The sequence below is a fragment of the Phocoena sinus genome, chromosome 3 (genome assembly GCF_008692025.1).
Source record: "Phocoena sinus isolate mPhoSin1 chromosome 3, mPhoSin1.pri, whole genome shotgun sequence".
In the NCBI taxonomy this organism is placed as follows: Eukaryota; Metazoa; Chordata; class Mammalia; order Artiodactyla; family Phocoenidae; genus Phocoena; species Phocoena sinus.
Window position 1 is genome coordinate 53,426,761 of NC_045765.1, and position 22,478 is coordinate 53,449,238.

The 22,478-nt window shown below is 44.7% G+C and overlaps 1 protein-coding gene across 3 annotated transcripts; it reads left to right on the forward strand.

Annotated features, from left to right (window-relative positions):
- The first annotated feature begins 10,283 nt into the window (after nucleotides 1-10,283).
- Nucleotides 10,284-22,207, forward strand: GNPDA1 (glucosamine-6-phosphate deaminase 1). 3 transcript variants are annotated; one of them, XM_032628474.1, is made up of 7 exons: nucleotides 10,284-10,413; nucleotides 11,287-11,416; nucleotides 14,425-14,526; nucleotides 15,736-15,918; nucleotides 16,955-17,139; nucleotides 18,948-19,122; nucleotides 20,044-22,207. In XM_032628474.1, exons 2-7 carry the CDS (start codon nucleotides 11,293-11,295, stop codon nucleotides 20,142-20,144), a joined length of 870 nt encoding a protein of 289 aa, XP_032484365.1. In that variant the 5' UTR covers nucleotides 10,284-10,413; nucleotides 11,287-11,292; the 3' UTR covers nucleotides 20,145-22,207. The 3 variants fall into 3 exon arrangements, with proteins under 3 accessions (XP_032484365.1, XP_032484364.1, XP_032484366.1); XM_032628473.1 differs by having other exon boundaries at nucleotides 10,390-10,867; XM_032628475.1 differs by lacking the exon at nucleotides 10,284-10,413 and adding an exon at nucleotides 10,659-10,757.
- Nucleotides 22,208-22,478: the final 271 nt, after the last annotated feature.

The window sequence follows — 22,478 nt, forward strand, 5'->3', positions numbered from 1 at the left end:
ACTGCCATAATAATAATATAATAGTTCCATTTATTACTACAGAGATTATCAAAGATCTAAATGTCTCACCCTTTTATGGCATAGCCAAAATGCAAATAATCACAGTGCAGAAACAAATTTTCCTTTGTGCAATATTTTTCTTGTGAAAAAGTCTTTCATATAAGGCTATTGCAAGTAGAATGCCTTTCAGATGAGATTTCAGAAACAGTAAAAATTTTTGCAGACACTCTCTTATTGAGCTAAGAGTTAATCTCAGGCTTCCCTGGTGGCGCAGTGGTTGAGAGTCCGCCTGCCGATGCAGGGGACACGGGTTCGTGCCCCAGTCCGGGAAGATCCCACATGCCTCGGAGCGGCTGGGCCCGTGAGCCATGGCCGCTGAGCCTGCACGTCCAGAGCCTGTGCTCCACAACTGGAGAGGCCACAACAGTGAGAGGCCCGTGTACCACAAAAAAAAAAAAAAAGAGTTAATCTCACACACACACACACACACACACACACACACGAAAACCAAAAACAAAGGGACGTGGGAAACTTTTGGAGGTGATGGATAAATCTATTACCTTGATTATGGCGATTGTTCCCCAGGGAATGCTTATGCCCATACTCATCAAATTATACACATTAAATATATGTAGTATTTTGTATATATTTTAAAAAGTTAGTAGTGCAAATCAAAGCCACAATGAGGGACTTCCCTGGTGGTCCAGTGGTTAAGAATCCACCTTCCAATGCAGGGGACACAGGTTCGATCCCTGATCAGGGAACTAAAATCCCACAAGCCATGGGGTAACTAAGCCCGTGCGCCACAACCACTGAGCCCGCACACTCTGGAGCCTGCGCTGCAACTGGAGAGAAGACCATGCGCCACAACAAAGAGCCCGAGTGCCGCTACGAAAGATCCCATGTGCCGCAACTAAGACCCAATGCAGCCAAATAAATAAATTAATTAAAAACTCCCCACCACAATGAGATATCACTTCACACCTGTCAGAATGGCTATTACCAAAAAGACAACAAATAACAAGTGTTGGCGAGAATGTGGAGAAAAGGGAACCCTCGTGCACTGTTGGTGGGAATGTAAATTAGTGCAGCCACTATGGAAAATAGTGGCTCAAAAAATTAAAAACAGAACTACCATACGATCCAGCAATTCCACTCCTAGGTATTTATCTGAAGAAAAAAAAAAAAAAAAAAAGAAAAACACTAATTCAAAAAGATGCACCCCGGGCTTCCCTGGTGGTGCAGTGGTTAAGAATCTGCCTGCCAATGCAGGGGACATGGGTTTGAGGCCTGGTCCGGGAAGATCCCACATGCCGTGGAGCAACTAGGCCCGTGAGCCACAACTACTGAGCCTGCGCTCTAGAGCCCACAAGCCACAACTACTGAGCCTGCGTGCCTAGAGCCCGTGCTCCACAACAAGAGAAGCCACCGCAGTGAGAAGCCCGTGCACCGCAACGAAGAGTGGCCCCCGCTCGCCGCAACTAGAGAAAGCCCGCACACAGCAACGAAGACCCAACACAGCCAAAAATAAATAAATAAACAAATAATAAAAAATAAGATGCACCCCTACGTTCATTGCAGCATTATTTCCAAGATATGAAGGAACCTAAGTGCCCACTGATAGACGAATGGATAAAGAAGATGTGGTACCTATAATGGGATATTATTCAGCCGTAAGAAAAGAATGAAATCTTGCCATTGGTGACAACATGGATGGACCTGGAGGGCATTATGCTAAGTCAGATGGACAGAAACAAATACTGTATGATTTCGCTTATATGTGGAATCTAAAAGCAAAACAAATGAACAAACACAACAAAACAAACACCGAGAACAACAGGTGGTTGCCAGAGGCGAGAGGGGTGTGGGAATGAAAGAAATAGGCGAGGGAGATTAGGAGGTATAAACGTCCAGTTACAAAATAAGAGTCATGGGTCTGAAATGTATAGTGTGAGGAATACAGTCAATAATAATGTAATATTTTTATATGGTGGCAGACGGTAACTAGATTTATTGTGGTGATCATTTCGTAACGTATAGAAATATCGAATCACTATGTTGTATACCAGGAGCTAACACAGTGTTGTAGGTCAATTATACTTCAAAACCAAACAAACTCAACATATACACACTACTATGTATAAAATAGATAATCAACAAGGACCTACTGTATAGCACAGGGAACTCTACTCAATATTCTGTGATAACCTACATGGGAAAAGAATCTGAAAAAGAATAAATATATGTAGGGACTTCCCTGGCAGTCCAGTGGTTAAGACCCACACTTCTACTGCAGGGGTGTGGGTTCGGTCCCTGGTCAGGGAACTAAGATCCCACATGCAGTGCAGCCAAAAAATAAATAAATAGAATAAAAATAAAATTTAAAAAAAGTTTAAAAATACAAAATATCTTCCCTCCTAAAAAAAAAAAAAAAAGAAATTACATGTGCATCACAACCAATTCTAAGGTCATTGCTGATATCCTAATATGGTAAAAACATTTTTATCATGAAGCTGTGATTCACCAAAATATATATTTGTATTGAGACCACAGAAACAATTTTATCTTGAATGCTGGATATTTTAACTAAATTTATAATTGTGTTTACATTAATTTTGGATGTTTTACCTTTGGCAGAATGAACTTCTTAAAGCTTTATTTTTTACTTTTTTTTTTTTTTTTTTTTTTTTTTTTTGAGGTATGCGGGCCTCTCACTGTGGTGGCCTCTCCCGCTGCGGAGCACAGGCCCCGGACGCGCAGGCCCAGCAGCCATGGCCCACGGGCCCAGCCGCTCCGCGGCACGTGGGATCCTCCCAGACCGGGGCACGAACCCGTGCCCCCCGCATCGGCAGGCGGACTCCCAACCACTGCGCCACCAGGGAAGCCCTAAAGCTTTATTTTGATTCCATGAATTGGTTGAAAAAAAATCAAATCCCCACTGGAGTTAACTGACATACTTAAAACACTGGATGACATTGATATCAAACTGGCATTATTTAGCTGTTTGTAAGGTTGTTCTTTTGCCCATGGAGCCCACACATTAACAGTTATCACTTCTCTTTGGATATGTACAAGGAAACTTGGAATAAAAAATGAACAAGATTAAAACAAACTCACAGAAAAAGAGATGAGATTTGCAGTTACCAGAGGCACGGGGTGGAGCCAGGGGGAGTTGGCTGAAGGTGGTCAAAAGGTACAAACTTCCTTTTAAAAGATAAATAAGTACTAGGGATGTAGTGTACAACATGATTAATATAATTAACACTGCTGTACATTATGAATGAAAGATGTTGAGTAAATCCTAAGAGTGCTTATCATAGGTAAAAACATTTTTTTCTTTTATTTTGTATCTATGAGATGAAGGATGTTCACTAAACTTATTGTGGTAATCATTTCATGATGAATGTAAGTCAGATCATTATGCTGTACGCCTTAAACTTATACAGTGCTGTATGCCAATTATATCTTAATCAAACTGGAAGGAAAAATCTTTCCCAAATAAGTGCACCAAATACACATTTTGGCTGAATAACAACGTTTATATCAGTATTTGGCCAAAGTCAAGGTCAAAACGCAATACTACAATCACAGAATGAACTTCTTGGATATCAGAATAAAGTCGAAATTTTATTTTAAAAATAAAGAGTTAATGAGAAATTTTTACTATTTTTGTTGGAGGTAATACAAATACAACTTTTGGTGGATGTTTCCATAAAGGTACAAACAACGTTTATTCAAAATTGAAACAAAGCATGAATAATTCTATGGAAGGCGTTGGTGGTCCTGCCTGTGCTCTGCATAATGTGCTCAAGAGTACCTGATGTTGGGACTTCCCTGGTGGGCCAGTGGTTAAGACTCTGTGTTCCTAATGCAGGGAGCCTGGGTTTGATCCCTGGTCAGGGAACTAGATTCCGCATGCCGCAACAAAGATCCTGCAGTCCGCAACGAAGATCCCGCGCGCTGCAAATAAGACCCGGTGCAGTCAAATAAATAAGTTATTTATTTATTTATTAAAAAAAAAAAAAAGAGTACCTGATGTCTTTTCTTTTGCGATTGAAGTAACTGTCATGCAATGTTCTCCTACTTCAGCATTTACACTATTCTAACTAAGCGATTTAAAGCTTTTTGTGATTTTTTTTGGCATTCAGTATTCTTTACTTCTCCACATTCAAAAACCACTGGCTCTCTAACAACTGCAGTTGAGAGAATCCTCCATTTATTTGAAGCACTGACATTATGCTTCAATTCTGAAGAAAAGGAGCCCAAAATTCTTGTTGGCTTTTTAAATAATGCACTGAATGAAGTTTGTTCCTAGTTTTCAGTATCAATTTAGCGATAGGATTATGCAAACTGAAAGAAGAACCAACAGTGTTACTGCAGTACTCCACTGCTTAAAGGAACTTGTTGAATGTGTTAAAGAAGAATTGATGGAAAAGGTATCCCTTTTATTACCAAAGCTGTTTTTAAAAGGGACAACATTATGTGAGCAGGAAAACAAATTTCAGCCCAAAGTGGATAATTATTGCAGCACTTGTTATGATTATCTTTTGAAATGGATTTCATCCATTGACAAATTCAATTCTTTTACATGGATGTTACTAAATACGCTTTTAGTGTGGAAACAGGTGGAATCATCAGGTGCAGTGTTGAAGCAAAAAAGAATAAACACTGATGACAATGCTCCTTTTTGTTTGTGCACATTTTAAAAAGTTGTTGATCAAAAGGTACAATGTAATCCTGAAGAGTGGAAAAGCAAGTTATGCTGTGAAAGACTGTATTATGGGCTTCAACCAATGAAATGTGAAGAGTAATTCTCAGAGTTGTTAACTTTATGACAAGTTGTTAACTTTATGACCAGCCAGTTCTATATACTGGCTCATAATGCTAACGCTGAGCACGATTTCTCATTAGTGAATGTTCAACGGCCAAGGACACAATAAGTTAGATGTGACCACTAAAGAAATCATATCAAAATGTAAATGAAACACAGATTGTAACTTTGAGGAATTTTATAAGCAAATCCTGCAAAACAAAGATTAAGAGCTTCAGTAGTTGTGGCACGCAGGCTCTTTAGTGGCTCGCGGGCTCTAGGGCACAGGCTCAGTAGTTGTGGCGCATGGGCTTAGTTGCTCTGCGGCATGTGGGATCTTCTTGGACCAGGGATCGAATCCATGTCCCCTACACTGGCAGGCAGATTCTTAACCACTGCGCCACCAGGTAAATCCCCAAAATTTGCTTTCAGAATAAGTATGTCATGCGATATTTTTCTTTTATCTCAAAGTACATATGCACAGGCAAGTAGCCATAATTCAAATTTAACTGGGTATCCTGTGTTTTTGTTTCTTAACTCTGGAAACAGTATTCCCCCAGCCTCAGTCCATTCCTGCCTCTGATCATCCCTGTCTGTAATGCCACCCTCCTCCTCTTCAGCGACCAAACCCTGATTCTCTTTCAAGGACCATCTCAAAACCCTAGTAATAATAATGATCCCTTAGTGACAGCTAACTCAATGCCAGGCACTGTTCTAAGTGCCTTACATGTATTAAATCATTTATTCCTCCCCTGAGGTAACTACTCTTGGCAATAATAGTCCATACAATAAGGTAGGTGTTATTTTTCCTATTTCACGGACGAAGCAATTAGTCAGAGAGAAATTGACTTCCCAGAAGTTAACCAATCGGTAAGTGGTAGAGCTGGAATTCAAAGCCAGTGTGGCTCTGGCATCCATTCCTGGATATGCCACCCAAGTCTGTCCGGCTCTGACCGATGTGGCTTTCTTGGGGCCGTGACCTGCTTCCCCATTTAACACTTGAACAACACAATCATGCAGTTTATTACATTGTCTTCCCCTTGTGAAGGAGCCTGAAATTACTAAATTTGTTCATATTTCCCCATTTAAAAGGAGTTCTGCAATAGCCAAGAGGTAGAAGCAACCTTAGTATCCATGGACAGATGAATGGATAAAATAATATAGTATGTACGTATGTATGTGTGTGTATGTATCTATGTATGTATGTGAGAACACTGTGCTAACTGAAGTAAGTCAGTTGCAAAAGTCAAATACCACATGATTCCACATGTATGAGGGAACTAGAGTAATCGAATTCATAGAGACAGAAAGTAGAACAGTGGCTGCAGGGACTCGGGGCAGGAGGAAATGGGGAAGTTGTTGTCTAATGGGTTTAGAGTTTCAGTTTGCCAAGAGGAAAGAGTCGTGGAGATTGGTTGTACAACATGAATGTACTTAACACTATTGAGCTGGATGCTTAAAAATGGTTAAGATGGTAAACTTTGTATGTTTTTACCATAATTAAAATTTTTTTAAAAGAAAGAAGGAATTTCACCTTTGCCTTCTCAGCCTCTCCCCTCTCTTCTGCTCTCTAGGAAGCCAGTTTTGGGCAGTATCATGTCTAGGTTTTTGCAATGAGAGAGAGGAAAAGAGAGACACCTGGGAAGCCAAACCCAGGTGTCTGCATCAAAAAAGAGAAATTTACTGTGAGGAAAAGAATGGAGGTAAGTTGAAGGATGGGCAAGGTAGTCACCTACTTTGGCTGGTTATGTGGGATGGGGTGTTGGGGCAGAGATTTTTTTAGTTAGGAGTTTAGAATGAGCAGTGGAAAAGGTTTCCTGGTAACAGTAAAAAGAATGAGGCAAGGAGAATTTTAAGAGGTGCTCTGAGTTCTGATTTGGATTGTCTTTAACATTCTTCTAGAGACATTACCAACAATTGTAATTGTTTTGGGTTGCCGGACTGCTTCTTGGAATATAACTCTGGTGAAAGGATAGAAATAATAATATGAGATTAAACTATGTGAAATTGCCAATATTTCGTTTTTTGACCCAGAACAATGACAATTTTTGTATGATTCAATCTAATAGGTGATATTTATGGAGCAGCTGCCACGTGTCAGGCATAGTTTCAAATGCTTTCCACGTGACAATGTATTTTAATGCTCAAAACAACCCTATGAAGTAGCTACCATTACTCTCCCTATTTTACAGTTGAGGAAACTGAGGCACAGAGATTAAGAAAGTACCCCAGCTAATAAGTGGTTGATCTAGCATCTGAACCCAATGGGCTCCAGAGCCAATGCTCTGAAACATGTGGGGCTTTGGCTTTTATGTGCAAGGTAGTGAGCTAGGTGGTATGGGAAATGCAAAGGTCAGTGAGAAACAGCTACAGGGAATGAAGGTAAGACATGGCCTCAGATAATTAGAAAACAGCAAGTAAACAGGAAGAAAGGCTCAGCAGAAGCCTTGGCCGGGGATTCCACAAACATGGCAGAGGGCAGCACAACGCGGGAATGTGTGGTCCGAGGAATGGAGTCTCTGGTGGGTCAGATAACACACCTCCATGCACAGGGGAGAGAGACAGGGGTTGAATCCCCTGCTTAACACCTACCCCACCTGTGGAATTTTCCTGAGTGTGTTGAGTTATCTACTGCAGCATAACAAATGACTTTATTATTTAGCAGCTTAAAACAACAAATGTTTATTATCTCACAGCTTCTGTGGGTCAGGAATTCAGGACTGACTTAGCTGAGTGATTCTGGGTCAGGGTCTCTCATGAGATTTCACTCAATATACTGATCAGAGTGGCACACTTGTTGCAAGTGACAAACCTATACATTATAATCACCCAAAGTCCATAGTTTACATCAGAGTTCACGCTTGTACGTTCCAGGGTTCAGACAAAAGTATAACCACATGTATCCACCATTACAGTGTCATACAGGATAGTTTCACTACCCTATAACCTCTGTGCTCTACCTATTCATCCCACCCTCCCTGCTAACTCCTGGCAACCATCTTTTTATTGTCTCCATAGTTCTGCCTTTTCCAGAATGTCATAGGGTTGGAATATTACAGTATGTAGCCTTTTCAGTAACACACATTTATGTTTCCTCCAGGTCTTTTCATGGCTTGACAGCGCATTTCTTTTTAGCCCTTATTGTAATTATTGCTTTCAGCCATTAAGTTTTGGGGTGATCTGTTATGCAGCAATAGATAACTCAATATTCTCCCAGAGTTTCCCCTCACTAGCCTCAGGGAAGAAAAGATATTATTTTTATACTCCCTCATTCATTCACCCAACTTAAACCCAACAGAGTATATTTGGCTTTGGACATGGCTAGATCTAGGCAGCTCAAATGATGTCACAGGGCTTTGTATCTCTTTTCTATTGTTTCTACTTTCCTCACTGGCAGCTCTAAGCTTTCCTGGATTTCACAGCTCAAAATTCCTGTAGAAGAAAGGTATCTCCCCACAATACCAACATAAACCCCAAGGAAGACCTGAGTCATCTGCTGTAACAGTGAGTCATGTTTTTAATCTCAAGACACAGAAAACTCTACCAGCAGTGGCTTAAATAAATACCACACGGATATTTGTTATTTCCTTAGAGGAAGTCCAGAAGTAGAGGCCTAGCACTTGTCAAACATCAAGGACTTAAGTTCCTTCTATCCTCCACTCTACCTTCATGCTTATTGCCTCATAGTTATAATATGGCTTCCCCAGCTCCAGGCATCACATCTGCCTTCACCACAGGAAGGAAGGAAAAGGAACAGAGACTGCATAGATGAACTCACAAGCAAAAAACCTGGGGTGGGGAGGGACTCACAGTTCTTTTAGTTAGCCAACTTTAGTTCCAAAACAAGAGGATGGAAGGATGGGTATGGGTAACAGTTTAAACCCAGGCATGGAGTGGGAGGAGCCTGAGGAGGGCAGAAGGTTAGGGTAGAGAGTATTTCAGGGTTAGAGAGAGAGAGCTGTAAGGAGGGTAGGAGGAAATAAGGGGTATTGGTAACATGGCTAGCCATGCTATGATATGCTAACACAGTCAGCCATCAGTTTCCCCAGGAAATTGGTTCCAGGACCCCCACAAATACCAAAATCCATGCATGCTCAAATCTCTTACATAAAATGACACAGTATTTGCATATAATCTACATACATCTTCCCATATACTTTAAATCACCTCTAGACTACTTATAACACCTAATACAACGTAAATGCTATGTAAACAGTTGCCAGGCACAGAGCAAATTCAAGTTTTGCTTTTTGAGAACTTTCAGGAATTATTTTTTGAATATTTTCCATCTGAAGTTGGTTGAATCGGTGCATTTGGAACCACAGATATGGAAGGCCCACTGGTTTTCATTTAATGCTTACAACAGCTACATGAGGTCACTATTACGTAATTTCCACTCAATTCCCAAGTTCCAGATAAGAAAATGAAGAGCTGGAGAAGCTGAGTCATTGGCTTGAGTCACTCACTCAAGAAATGGATATTGGCAAGATCAGAATTTAAACCCAGGCCTTCCTGATTAGTTGGCATGCAAAATCAAGAGCCTCCAGGCTTAACAGACACCTGCATTGGTTCCCTACTGAAAGGGTAACTCTGGGGAAACAGACCCAATTAGGTCCCATGAAGTCACTTCCTGTACCATCTGAGGGCAAGTGCTGCAGACCTGGAGGTATCATCTGAAGTGTTTGGAGATTGGGATGGGAACCTCACTGTGAAACATCTGCAATCCTCAGGCTAAGATGAGATTTCTAACTGAATTTTAAAAAACAGAAAAACAAAAGACACCTACACCAACACTGAGGCCAAAGAACAAGTCCCTCTAACTGTGTTAGCTCCACCGCCCAGGCTCATCAGGGCCTCACCATTAGAAGCCCACTCTCTCAAGCTGCTCCGGAGTCGCAGCGAGGCCCAAGGAAGAGGCGAACCAAGTCACGGGAACTGCAGGATGTGATCGCCCAGCTGACTGTGGACCACACGTGTGGTGTGTTCTCATTTCTGTAAAATACAATGTAAGGATATTCACGAAAAATCACTGAGGATGTAGTCTAACCTGTTAGCAATGATTACCTTAGGGTGGGAAGTAGAGGAGACCAGGGACCTACATTTTTCTCTAGTTCATACTGCTGCAAAGATGGATTTTTTTTTTTAAGGTAGAAAAAATCCAATTATATTTAAAACAAAAAAGCAGTAATAACTAGGTAAATAAATGATATCTAAAAAAATAAACTGAAGGCAGAGCCAAGCCCAGCCCTAGAGGAAGCGATTCTGCTCTTCCTTCCGCGCCCCACCCCCAGCACTGAAAACCCTGCCCCAGCCCCCGGCCTTGGGGACTGCATCCCTGGGAGGGACCTGGGACCCCCCAAGTCTCCCTCCTCCACCAAACCAGTCTCCAAGCCCCGCCCCCCACGGCTTTTCCGGGGCCTACACAGCCCCTGTGCTAGGAAAATGGGAGCCCCTGGCCCGCCGGGCAGAGCCCTCCCTGGAGCCGCAGCCCCTAGAAGTCAGCCCCGCGGGCAGAGCGCGGCACCGCGTGACCTGCAGCCACATGACCCACGCGGGGCGGGGCCGCCAGCGCAGTCGCTGCATCAGCCGCGGGAAGCGTCCGCGTAAGTGGGGAGCGGGGTCCGCGGGGACCGCGGGGACCCTCCTCGCGGGCGGGGGTCCGGGCGCTGCCCAGCCTCCGGCAACCTGGGGCCGGGACCCCTAGCGATCCGTTCGGGTCCCTCCCCGGGAGGGGCGATGGGATCGCCATTGGGGTGGGGGAAAAACTCCTGTACCCCACGGACCGCGGATCCGGCCACCTCAGCCTTGGCCTTCCCACTCTGATTTGACCGCAGTGCGGCGGGGAGGACTAAACGCTCTCCTTCCAGAGCGATTACCTTTGCCGCGTGTTCTTTGGGGGAAACAGGATCTGCAAAGCAAGGCAGGCCGCTGGGAGTGCCCCTCTCTGGTACTGAAAGAACACACCTCTCCAGGCCTCCACCTGCTCTAGTGAGCCAAGATGATCCCATGACCTCTCTATTTACTGAGGAAGAGTTCAACAGTAGAGTATCTAGCCAGGTGGGGGTTGTCGAGGGGTGGGGAAGGGGGGCCTGGGTCGAGCTGCAAGATGATAGCCAACATGTTATATTGAATACTATGTGGTTTACATGCATCTTCTCATTTCACATTCACCATCATGAAATTTGTCAGGTAGGTGCTGTTGTCCCCATTTTCCCGTAAGAGAAAACAAGCTCAAAAAACTTGGGTCCTTAACCAAGGTCCTGCAGTTAGTTGATCAATGGAGGAACCGAAATTGGAACCCAGGTCTGTCCCACAGCAGCGCCTCCCGGTGGGTAGTGGAGGCACTTGGCCCAACCTGTCAATGCTCTGTGTACTTCCCCTTCTGGGCTCAGACAGCATGGAGAGAAGGGCTTCTCCCCTCCACCCCTTTCTCCTTACCCCTTACCACTGATTCCTTTTGTCACCTACCCCCGCAGGACAAGATGAAGCTCATCATCCTGGACCACTATTCTCAGGCCAGTGAGTGGGCAGCCAAATACATCAGGAACCGCATCATCCAGTTTAACCCAGGGCCAGACAAGTACTTCACCCTGGGGCTCCCTACTGGTGCGTTGTGGGATGGGGAGGGTGGGCGAGGGCATTATGGGCTTCTAAGGGGCCAGGTAGGTAGGCCCATTCAGCCAAGGGACTGCAAGGAGGGCTCTGAGGTACTGGCCCTATGAGTGAACGACTCCCCTGACCCCGGACATACGAAAGAGAGGACCCAGCTTCCTCTGGGCTGGTTTGTTGCTGCCTGCTCCTGAAGAGTCCTGGAGTAGAAGGGATCTTGGTTAGGCAGGAAAAACTTTGATTTTTAGGCTATATCCTAAGCCAGCCCTGTCAGTCAAGTCTCCTTAACAGAATTAAGTCCTAATACCTTAAGGCATACGTTTTATGTAATGAATTAACTTCACTTCTCTGCATCTAGAGTGCTACTAACTAAGCGCCATCCTTGGGAGAATTGAGAAGATAGTCACTCAACGCATTTTCTGTAAGGCTTAATTAAACACAGGACCTAAGTGAAAAACAGTCCTAGTTTCTTTGGGGAAAAAAATCAGAATGTTGCCTTTATGGGAGGATATTTTAAAGGCATATTTTTTCAAGGGGATATTTTTTCAAGGCAAATGTTCTGATTATTTCTTTCAGAAGTGGGGTGGATTTGCCTCAGTGACCAATCCACTATTGCAGGAGTCTTCAAGCTTTTTCTGTATACGGCCAAATAATAAATATTTTACACTTCACTGGCCATACACTTTCTGTTGCAGCTACTTAACGCTGCCCTTGTAGCTCAAAAGGAGCCATAGACAATCCAGAAATGAGCATGGATGTCCGCCAGCACTGACATTTGAGTTTATATAATTTTCATATATCATAATATTCTTTTGGTTTTTAAAAACTTTTAAAGTGTAAAAGCTACTCTTAATTTATGAGCTCTACAAAAACAGGCAGCAGGCCAGATCTGGCCTGTGGGCTGAAGTCTTCCGACCTCTGCTCTAGAGGTTTGTGGGAACAGTATATTCAGGTAGGTATCTGTGAAACCACCAGCGTCTCAGACTGTGTCAGGGCTGTGCTAACATCCTGTTTTCTAACTGTGGAGCCCCCCTGGGTCAGAGTCTGGGCTTCTGCTGAAACTCCTCCCCATTTCCCCATCGTCTGCAAAATTAGATCCAAGCCCCTCAGAGTGGTGTTCAGGGCCCTCCAAGACCTGGCCCCTTCCTGACTATCACACTTGAACCAGCACAGCATTTCCATATGGGTTCCTTGGAACATTCCTACTGTTAGTTGAAGCACCCTCAGGGTTCTGGGTGGAAGCCACAGAAGCCGACTCTGGCTAACTTAAGCAGAAAAGGAATTTATTGGCTAGATAGTGGAAGCTCACAGAATTGATGGGAAGGCTACAAGTGTGGAAAATGGACATGATGAAGCTCAGGGGGAGGACAGGGAAGCTGTGTGGCTCAGCCATGGCTAAGACCATGTCACAGGGATAGGCTGATTATTTTGTGTGGATGGGGCTGCCACTGTCATTCATTCAGCAGATACTTATTGAATACCTGCTGTATGCCAAGCTGTTCTAGGTGCCAGGGATACAGCAGTGAATAAAAAGAACACAAATTCCTGCCTTCCTAAAGCTTGAATTATGGTGGGAGAGACAGATAATAAACAAGTGAATTAGCAAAATATAGAGTATGTTAGATGGTGATAAGAGGGAAGGAGAAAAAAGAAGCAGGGAAAGGGGCTAGAGAGTGTTTAGGCAGAGGTGGGAGTTACAGTGTTGGATATGGGGGCAGGGAAGGTCTCTCTGAGAAAGTGACATTTGAGTAAAGGCCTAAAGAGGTGAGTTAGCTATGCAGATACCTGAAGGAGAGCATTGCTGGCAAAGGGAACAAACACCATGTGCAAAGGCCCTGAGGTAGAATTGCTTGAAGCAGGATTCCTAGCTGGGGAGAGAGTTAGCCAGGGGCCAGTTTATATAGAGCCTTTGTTAGGACTGATTATAACTCAGAGTGAAATGAAAAGCTATTAGTGGGTTATGAAAAGAATAATCTGATTTGGGTGGGGCTTTTTTCTTTCCATCTTTTTATTTTTAAAAGTTTCATGCATTCAGAAAAGCTGAAAGAATAGTACAGTACCATCTACCTAGATTCACCAATTGTCAACCTTTTGCCACATTTGCTTTCATCTCTTGTGGCTCATGTTCTGTCTGAACACACACACATACACGCACACATTTCTTATAAGCCACTGGAAAGCAAGGTCCAGAGATCCTGACACTTTACCTCTAAATCCTTTAGTACATATCTCCTCAGAATAAGGACATTCTCTTATATAACCACAATACTATTGTAATACCTACGAAAATTAAAAATCATTTCATAATATCATCTAATATATAGACTATATTAAATTTTTTCCCCTAATGGTCCACATTTATTTTTTAGAGTTTTTTAAAAAAAATTAATCCCAGTGTCCAGTCAGGCTTCATGCATATTTAGTTTCTTAATCGACAGCAGTCCTCTTGCCTTTTGATGGGTTTTATGACTGACTTTTTAATGAGACTCAGCTCGGGTTTGCTGCTCCGAGGGGAAGTCTTCCCCAAACCCACAGGCTAGCCTGTACCACAGCCGACATTACTGCTTCGTGTCCCCACTCCTAAACAGTGAGCTCTTCCAAGGTGGCTGCTGTGTCTCTCACTTCTCTGCATCCCCATCATGTACTTCTCACATACTGGTTGTTCAGGGAATGTCATGTCAGTAATTAAGTCTGACATTCACTTAGGTGCTAATCACAGTCATTTCAATCATCAGTGTGCTGAATGCTAGGGATTCAGCCATGAACAAGACAAGACACAGCCCTTCCCTCCTGGAGCTTATAGTCTAGGGGGGAAATAGGCATTAAACCAGCACTTAACGGATGGCAGTTGGGATTGAGCATTGGGTAGGACTTCAGATCTGATTTGTTTCTGTCAGGTCTGACAGGTTCTCCTGGTGGAGCATCCCTGATTCATTCCCGGGCGCCCTCTGGGCTTCCAGGAGCTGGGGGCTGAAGGGGGTTCATGGCTGTGGCCTCTCTTGCAGGGAGCACCCCACTCGGCTGCTACAAGAAGCTGATTGAATACTACAAGAATGGAGACCTGTCCTTCAAATATGTGAAGACTTTCAACATGGACGAGTATGTGGGTGAGTCTTGGGAGAATCGTACTCCTCCCCTCACAGGATCGGCCCAGGAGAGGCCGGGGGAGGTCTCAGGGAACCAGTGGCATTTGGGGGTAGGCTCAATTGGTGATACTGTATCTTCCAGGCCTTGGTTCACTCAGCTATGACATGAGGCTAATAAAGCTGACCTCATGGGCTGAAAGCATTAAGTGATATAACAGGTGTGGAAGCTTCTTGATCAGAGCAAGCGCTTAATGAATTCCAGCATATCTCCTCCCCTGCCTCCTCCCCAACTCCATGCCGTTTCTTTCTGGAACAAATGGCTGCAAAGGGGATCTGGGGTCCCATGGCTGGGGTGTGTGCCCCCCTTCACACCAGTGTCTGTGTCTGGACTTTCTCTCTACTGTTCATCTTCCAGTCCCCTTCCTGCCAAGTATACTGGGAAGGGAGCTGAGACTGGTGTCCTTTCCACTGATGAAAAGTGGCACCTTGGGCTTCTGTCACCCTCTCCACCTCCACCACCATTTTGTAATGGTTTCGCCTTAAAGGTTCTTTTTTGTTTTAATTGTGGTAAACTACATGTAACGTAGAATTTACCATTTTAACCATTTTTATGTGTACAGTTCAGTGTTGCGTGGATTCACACTGTTGTGCAACCAATCTCCAGAACTCTTCTCGTCTTGCAAAACTGGAGCTATCCATTAAAAGTCACCCGCCCGCTTCCCCGCTCCTCAGGCCCCTGAAACATGCACTTTAAACACTGCTTTTCTTCTTAACTGAAAAAAATCTTTTTTGGGAAGCTCTGAGATAATTCTCTCCAACCACTTGGTGTTCCACTTGGGGTTCAGGCTGAGCAGGGTGTAATGGGGGTGTGTGAATGGTGAGGTGGGAGGCACAGGGTAAGGGGTGTTCTTGCTTCCCTTCCTGATGGGCCCAGCCCTCCCCCGCAGAGGCTAGCCCACCTCCAGAGGTCCAGACTGATCCTGGCTGGCCCCCAGCCATTCTCTTGTGAAAAGGAGATCAGAATGAGGGCCCAGGCCCATGGTCATGGTCATGGGCACAAGGACACCAGCTCAGCTTACTCCGAGTGGCTGGGGGTGAGAGGGCTACTGCCCAAGGCTCCCCGATGGGCTCTTCCCTGAAAGTGTCTCTGGGGTCTGGGAGTATCCTGCCATCCTTGGGAGGGCGCCCTTGCTCAGCCTGGCATGACTGAGTGCAGCCATGGCCCCACAGGCCTTCGTCGAGACCACCCGGAGAGCTACCACTCCTTCATGTGGAACAACTTCTTCAAGCACATTGACATCCACCCAGAAAACACCCACATTCTGGATGGGAATGCAGCTGACCTGCAGGCTGAGTGTGATGCCTTTGAGGAGAAGATCAAGGCTGCGGGTGGGATCGAGCTGTTTGTCGGAGGTGAGCTCGACACCACAGCAGGTGTCCAGGGCAAACGCAGGGTGGCTGGAACATATGAGAAGGGGACAAGACCCATGCCTGTCTGCAAACAGCTCCCTCTCTCTGCACCAGTGACAGTGGGGTCACTCATTAGCCCAAGGCAGCAGGGAAGGCACAGAGTGGGAGCCCTGGTGCCCTGCCCTGCCTCTGCCGCTCAGAAACTTTGTGATCTGGGGCATCTCCTCTTTCTGCAATTTGATGCCTTGTCTGTAAATTGAGGTATTTGGATTTGGACTCCAAGATTCTCTCTATTCCTCAGACAAGGTTTTATGGATCAGTCATGGGACTTAAACATAATCACAGACTCATGTAGTTCCAGAAGATTCCACCATCAGCCCCTGCATGCTAAAAATAGCAATTGAACCCCAGAGAAGTTTTGTGACTTGCCCAGGGTCAGCCAGCCAGAGCAGTGGAGAGAGGGTGGGGACCTAGGGTATCCTGCTCTCAGGTTTATGCCTGTCCCTGCCCTGAGTTGCCCTCTTACACTTCCATCTGTCAAGGCCTCTGGAGTCCCCCATGGGGGGTGGGGGTGGGAGGCTGAAGTTGAACAGTCTTTGACTGCTCCAGATTTAACCCTTCTTTACTTCAAGGTGGGGAGGGAATGGCTAGGAGTGCTCATGTTCTGAGATCTTATAAACTTGGCAGCCCCTTTCCAGGCCCTGTGTATGTTTTCTTCGGTGTGACTCCATCCCAGCAGGGATAGAGAAGTGGCAGGAGAGAGAGAAGTTACACTTGGATGATCTGGGGGGCAGAAGCTTTTGGGATTGCTCCCTACTTAGCTTTCTGAGGGTGGCAGCAAGTTAACAATGTCTGTGTGTGCCTCAGCTAGAAATGAGAGGGGAAGATCATATGCTTAAAGTGTACCTTTAAATGAATGAGGTGAGAGACATGGTTTTCCAGGATTTTTTTCAGACCCCAGGTGGGGAAGGAGAGATTGTCCGTTCTTGAAATCTTGGATCCCTGGGACTGACAGGGCTGCCTTGTCTCTTCTGGGCAGGCATTGGCCCTGACGGACACATCGCCTTCAACGAGCCGGGATCCAGTCTGGTGTCCAGGACCCGTGTGAAGACGCTGGCCATGGACACCATCCTGGCCAATGCTAGGTTCTTTGATGGAGATCTCGCCAAGGTGCCCACCATGGCCCTGACGGTGGGTGTGGGCACTGTCATGGATGCTAGAGAGGTAAGGGCACAAGGGGGGCTGGCCTTGGCTTTTTGCTGTTAATTTCAACCATACAGGTACCACCTGAATCCATTGTATTAAAAATGAAGACATTGTAAATAAGGCTAAAATCCCAGCTGACCCTATCACTGCTGTCCTTCCTCTCTGGAAGTAACCATTCTTCCCAGTGTGAGGTGAAACCTTTTCAGCACTGACTGCCCAGGAGGCCCCAGGCTCCTGGTCTCTGCCTACCCAGCGCCACTAATATCAGAATATGAATTTGTATCTGTCCAGGTACTGAGAGGGGCCCTCTGGTTCCCTGCAGTTGGTGGAGGCCAATGCTTGAAGGGAGCTCCCCCTGCAACCGCAGGGTGCTTGTGGTTATAGCCCTGTGGCTCAGGGATTCATAAATGTGGAGAAGTGTGATTGAAATAGTGTCTTGAACTGAATTGAGTCTTTCTATAGAAATTTGGGTATCATTTGAATTTTTTGTAGTTCCAATTTCCTTACTTTCATTAGAAGCATTTTCTCTTCCTTTCTGATATATTCAGTGGGAAGCAGCTACAGACATTTTAGCTTTAAGTTTCTTTGCCCAAGTCTGTAAACAAACATGTAAATCACTGAAAAAGTTTCCCTGTCTAAAGTGATTTTTTGTGAAATGAGCGATGGCAGCAGATTTCTGTTGGGTAACCTTGAATCAGTACCTAGGGAGGTCATTCTGCTGTTTTTGGCCTTGCAGCTTATAAACACTACAGTTTGAGGGCTCTTCCTGTGGTGTGCAGAAAGGACCTGGGGATGGAAATCTGGAAATTCTTTTTTTTAAAACGAGTTCTGGGGTCCTGAACAAAGAGTCACATTCTTTCTATGCCTCTGTTTTCTCATTTCAAGAAAGGAACGGTAAATCCTGCTCACAACTCCATGGCAGAAGTGAATTACAATGAAAGGATATCTGGAATGCTGAGTTCTTTATAATCACTTTCTGGCACTTAACATTCTTTTTTTTTTTTTTTAATTAAAAAAATTATTTTATTTATTTACTTTTGGCTGTGCCTCACGGCTTGCAGGATCTTAGTACCCTGACCAGGGATTGAACCCAGGCCCTCGGCAGTGAAAGCAAGGAGTCCTGACCACTAGATTGCCAGGGAATTCCCACACTTAACATTCTCGGTATTTTAAGTGTTGTGGGGAGTCTGTGCCTCTTTTACTTAAACAAAAAGCATTACTCCAAGTCACGTGAGCAGGTCTAATACTCTGAACTGAAAGTGACCAGATTAAGGGGCAGCTTTATTGGGATTCAACCTTAGCAGCCACACAGATAACTCTCACCATTGCTTCCAAGGCCTCCCTGGAGGCGCAAATCAGGACGCGTCTTTTTCCAGTTTGTCACCGTGGAAACTCACCCAACCTAGCGGCCCCGGGACCCAGTGTCAGAACTGTCGGGATAAGGCGTGGGCCTCTGTATGTATGGCACACCTGTTCCCAGGGCACTTTCACGGTCATCATCAAAGGTGCCAGGAGGCACCATCGTGTGGTGGTCAAGAGCATGGACTCTGGGTTAGAAATGACCTGCGGCAAGTTACTGAAACCCCCATCACAGAGTCCACTCCCTTATCCTAGAATGTAGGGATAACAGTGCTCCCCATCTCAGGCTACTTGTGTGACAGAGCACACAGAGCGTGGAGCAGTGTGCCACGTGCTAACGACGTACAATGACACATAACAACAACAGTCCTTACGATTGTCCTGGGTGGCCACTAGGATTCAGGTGTCTAGACTCCCCGTTCTGCTGCTCCTTCTCCTCCATCACAGGCTCGTTTTCTGATCCCCAGGTGATGATCCTCATCACGGGTGCTCACAAGGCGTTTGCTCTATACAAGGCCATCGAGGAGGGAGTGAACCACATGTGGACCGTGTCTGCCTTCCAGCAGCATCCCCGCACGGTGTTTGTGTGCGACGAGGATGCCACCCTGGAGTTGAAAGTGAAGACCGTCAAGTATTTCAAAGGTGAGGGTGGGGTGGGTCAGGGAGTAGGTTGCCAAGTTCAGGTGTGCCAGGAGTGAGGAGTGGATCTAGCTTGCATGCTCTGGCCACTTTGACAACTATGATTTTAATAAAATCAAACCCTCCTCTCAGAATACAGTTTTCTCTTCCATCCATGACTATTTAAGGGTCCATTTCTAGAGACCTGTTTGCTCTGAGGAGGAGGAAAGAAAATGAAATGAAAGTGGTAGTTCAAGGGCAGTTTGGTAATCTCCTTGCAGCGATATTGAGCCTTAGGTTTTTTATCTTTCCGGATCTTGTACAGGCCTTTTCCTTGTAGTCAAGGCACTGAACTGCCATGCACATCTTTTTTTCTTCTACTTAAAGCGGACACTCACTGCTTTAAATAAACTTATGGGAAAATCCTCATTTACTGAGCAGGCAAATTAGGAATTTGTTCTTTGATGAAAAGATTAACTTTTTTTTTTTCTTTTTTTTTTTTTTTTGCGGTACGCGGGCCTCTCACTGTTGTGGCCTCTCCCGTTGCGGAGCACAGGCTCCGGACGCACAGGCTCAGGGGCCATGGCTCACGGGCCCAGCCGCTCCGTGGTATGTGGGATCCTCCCGGACCGGGGCACAAACCCGTGTCCCCTGCATTGGCAAGCGGACTCTCAACCACTGCGCCACCAGGGAAGCCCAAGATTAACCTCACAATGGCCAACTCTCCTAGAGACTGAATTTATAACAGTCCCATGGATTCTAGCATTCATTAGGAATAACAAATTCTTTTCCTATTCTTAGGGTGTTTATCGTTCGGGCCCACAGACGAAAGATGATGAGTATTGGTTCTAGGACAAAATTTGAGAGCTCCTGGATGTTACTGTTGATAATCATGGAACTCTGCCTCTACCTGCATTAATGACTTTTGTTTTTAATTTTTTGTAGGTTTAATGCTTGTTCATAACAAGTTGGTGGATCCCTTGTACAGTATCAAAGAGAAAGAAACAGAGAAAAGCCAGTCTTCTAAGAAACCATACAGTGATTAGCCTGTGCTAATCCTAGTGTCAAGTACCTCATTGGGACAGGCAGGTCTTTCTGGAAATTGTCTTTAGGAGGACAGAATTGTATTTCTTTAATCTAGTACGGTTACTCCAGATAACTGGGTGAACTTATTATTCTTGGCTATGCAGCGTGGAGTCCAGTCATGGAGTTTAGCTACTTGGTTGTAACTTACTGTTAATCAGAAAAAAAAAAAAAAATCACTTCATAATTTTCATGTTGGCCCGACTAGGGGTTTTTAACTTTTTGTTCTGTCTCTGACACTGTTTACGTGTACAATACACTCCTGCTAGTAAGTTCTATCATTATGTGCACTGATTCTCAATTGGGAGGGAGTTAGGGGCTTATGTATATGGGACAAAACCTCTTTGGAGAGTCCTGAGAGCCCCTCTTGAGCAGGCCTGCCCCTTATTTGGGAATCACTGTTTTAGATTAAGGAACAAACACTCTCAATGTCTAGAATCAGTATAAGGAAGCGGTCCCTCCGGTCAGTAACAAGTGCCATGGGAAGGAAACTATCCCTTACTTTCTTTCCCCAGTTTTTACTGCTCTTTCAGTTGGCCTTTCTGTGAACTCAGAGGACTCCTTGAGGGAGGATTTGGGTGGGTAGGACTAAGAAGAAGGCTTTTGCTGATAAACTCAGAGGCTCAAGGGGCCCAGCCACGTCAAACTCCCCTCCATCAGGGACCTTCCAGCAGCAGGAGGAAGGCGGAAACGCTTTTCCCACCAGAGCCCTGTGTTTTGTTCCAAGGTCTCACTGTGGCACCTCTCATACGTGCTCTTTCATAAGTCCACAGGGCCAGCAGATACTGTCAAGTTCAGCGTTGTGTTCAGTCAAGGTGATGGAGCCAGGGCAAGCAGCTTAGTTGAGTTAGAAACAACACACGAGTGACATGTTCTACATCCCTAAGAGCTGAGTGCCAAGAAACATACCAACTGTTTCTAAAGTTGCCTAATGTCCTTTCCCCACTGAAAATACCCTGCCCTTCTAACCCTCCCAGGTTCGTGTGGCATGGTCTGATGTTCCCAGAACATCAGGAAATAGAGTGCTTTTGCTCCTTTATCCTTCACCCCTTGTTCACAAGCTGTCCACTGCTCTGCCTTCTTTTACTCCTCTGCCTTGATGGTTTGGATGCTGCCTCCTCCTCCCTATTTCTGTGCCCATGTGAAGCTGCTGCTGCCTCTATTTCTGGGAAAGACCTTTCGGAGCCTGGCTCAGGCCTCTCTTTAAGTGCTGTGTTTGGTACCAGCATTTCATCTTTAGCTTTTATACGTGATTGTGCTGTCATTCTGTCTTAAGCTAATGGATCAGTGGACTTGTTTACAATATTTTCTATTAAATCCAGTATTTTCAAGTAAAATGTCTTGTTTGTGGACTTCCACCCCCAAAGGTCAGAAGCTGGTTTGGGTTGATATTTATATATTTTGAGAATAGCTAGCGAGCAAAGCTTCATACTCACTCCTCACAGCAGCTCGGCAGGAAGCCACAGTCATAGCAACTGTTGATCTTCTTCAATCACCCGAGGGGAAAATAATCAAAATATTTCATAAAAATGAAGTGCCTGTGTGAAAAAATGGTAGGAATGAACAGATAAGCAATAAAGTGTCCGATTCTGGCTCTACTTGGCGTCCACATGAAGATATGACTGTTAACTAGAATAAGGTAGATGTGTGACCAGGAGGGATGTATCAACTGCAAGGTATGGAAGGCAGGTTTAAGGTTTTTTTTTTTTAGTTAAAAAAGTCAATATAATGGAACATCTTGGGTCAACGTAACCAACTGAGGTATAAGTAGAAGTTGAAAGAAGGGTTTACTTTTTTAAGAACTGTATTAAGATAATTTACATTCCCACAGAATTCACCTGTTTTAAATATACATTCAATGATTGTTATTAAGTTTATGGAGTTGTACAATTCCTCACCACAGTCCCTCTCTATCATCCCCAAAGCTCCCTACTCCTACCCCAGCCCAGGTGACCACTCATCTACTTTGTCCCTATAGATTTACCTTTGCTGGACATTTCATATATAAATGGAATCATACAGCAGACATCTTTTGGATCTTCTCTGGCTTCTTTCACTAAGCATAATGTTTTTGAGGCTTACCCATATGACATGTAGCAAGCATCCATTCCTTCTTATTGCTGAAGAATATTCCATTGTATGGATATACCACATTTTGTTTATCCGGTAAAGAAGGGATTACATTTTAAGTACATATGTTAATAGGAAAAAAATCATATTAGAACGAAATGAGAAAGGATTTACTGATGACAGCTAAGCTGGAGATGTCTGTATGAACTCAGGACCTTAAAAAGATC

Bases quoted from the DNA above. Each gene is read 5' to 3' on its own strand.
- GNPDA1 (XM_032628473.1), top strand. From the start codon at position 10,817: ATGACCTCTCTATTTACTGAGGAAGAGTTCAACAGTAGAGTATCTAGC. The intron at 11,417-14,424 runs GTGCGTTGTGGG...CCTCTCTTGCAG, and splicing joins CACCCTGGGGCTCCCTACTG to GGAGCACCCCACTCGGCTGC. The intron at 15,919-16,954 runs GTGAGCTCGACA...TCTTCTGGGCAG, and splicing joins GATCGAGCTGTTTGTCGGAG to GCATTGGCCCTGACGGACAC.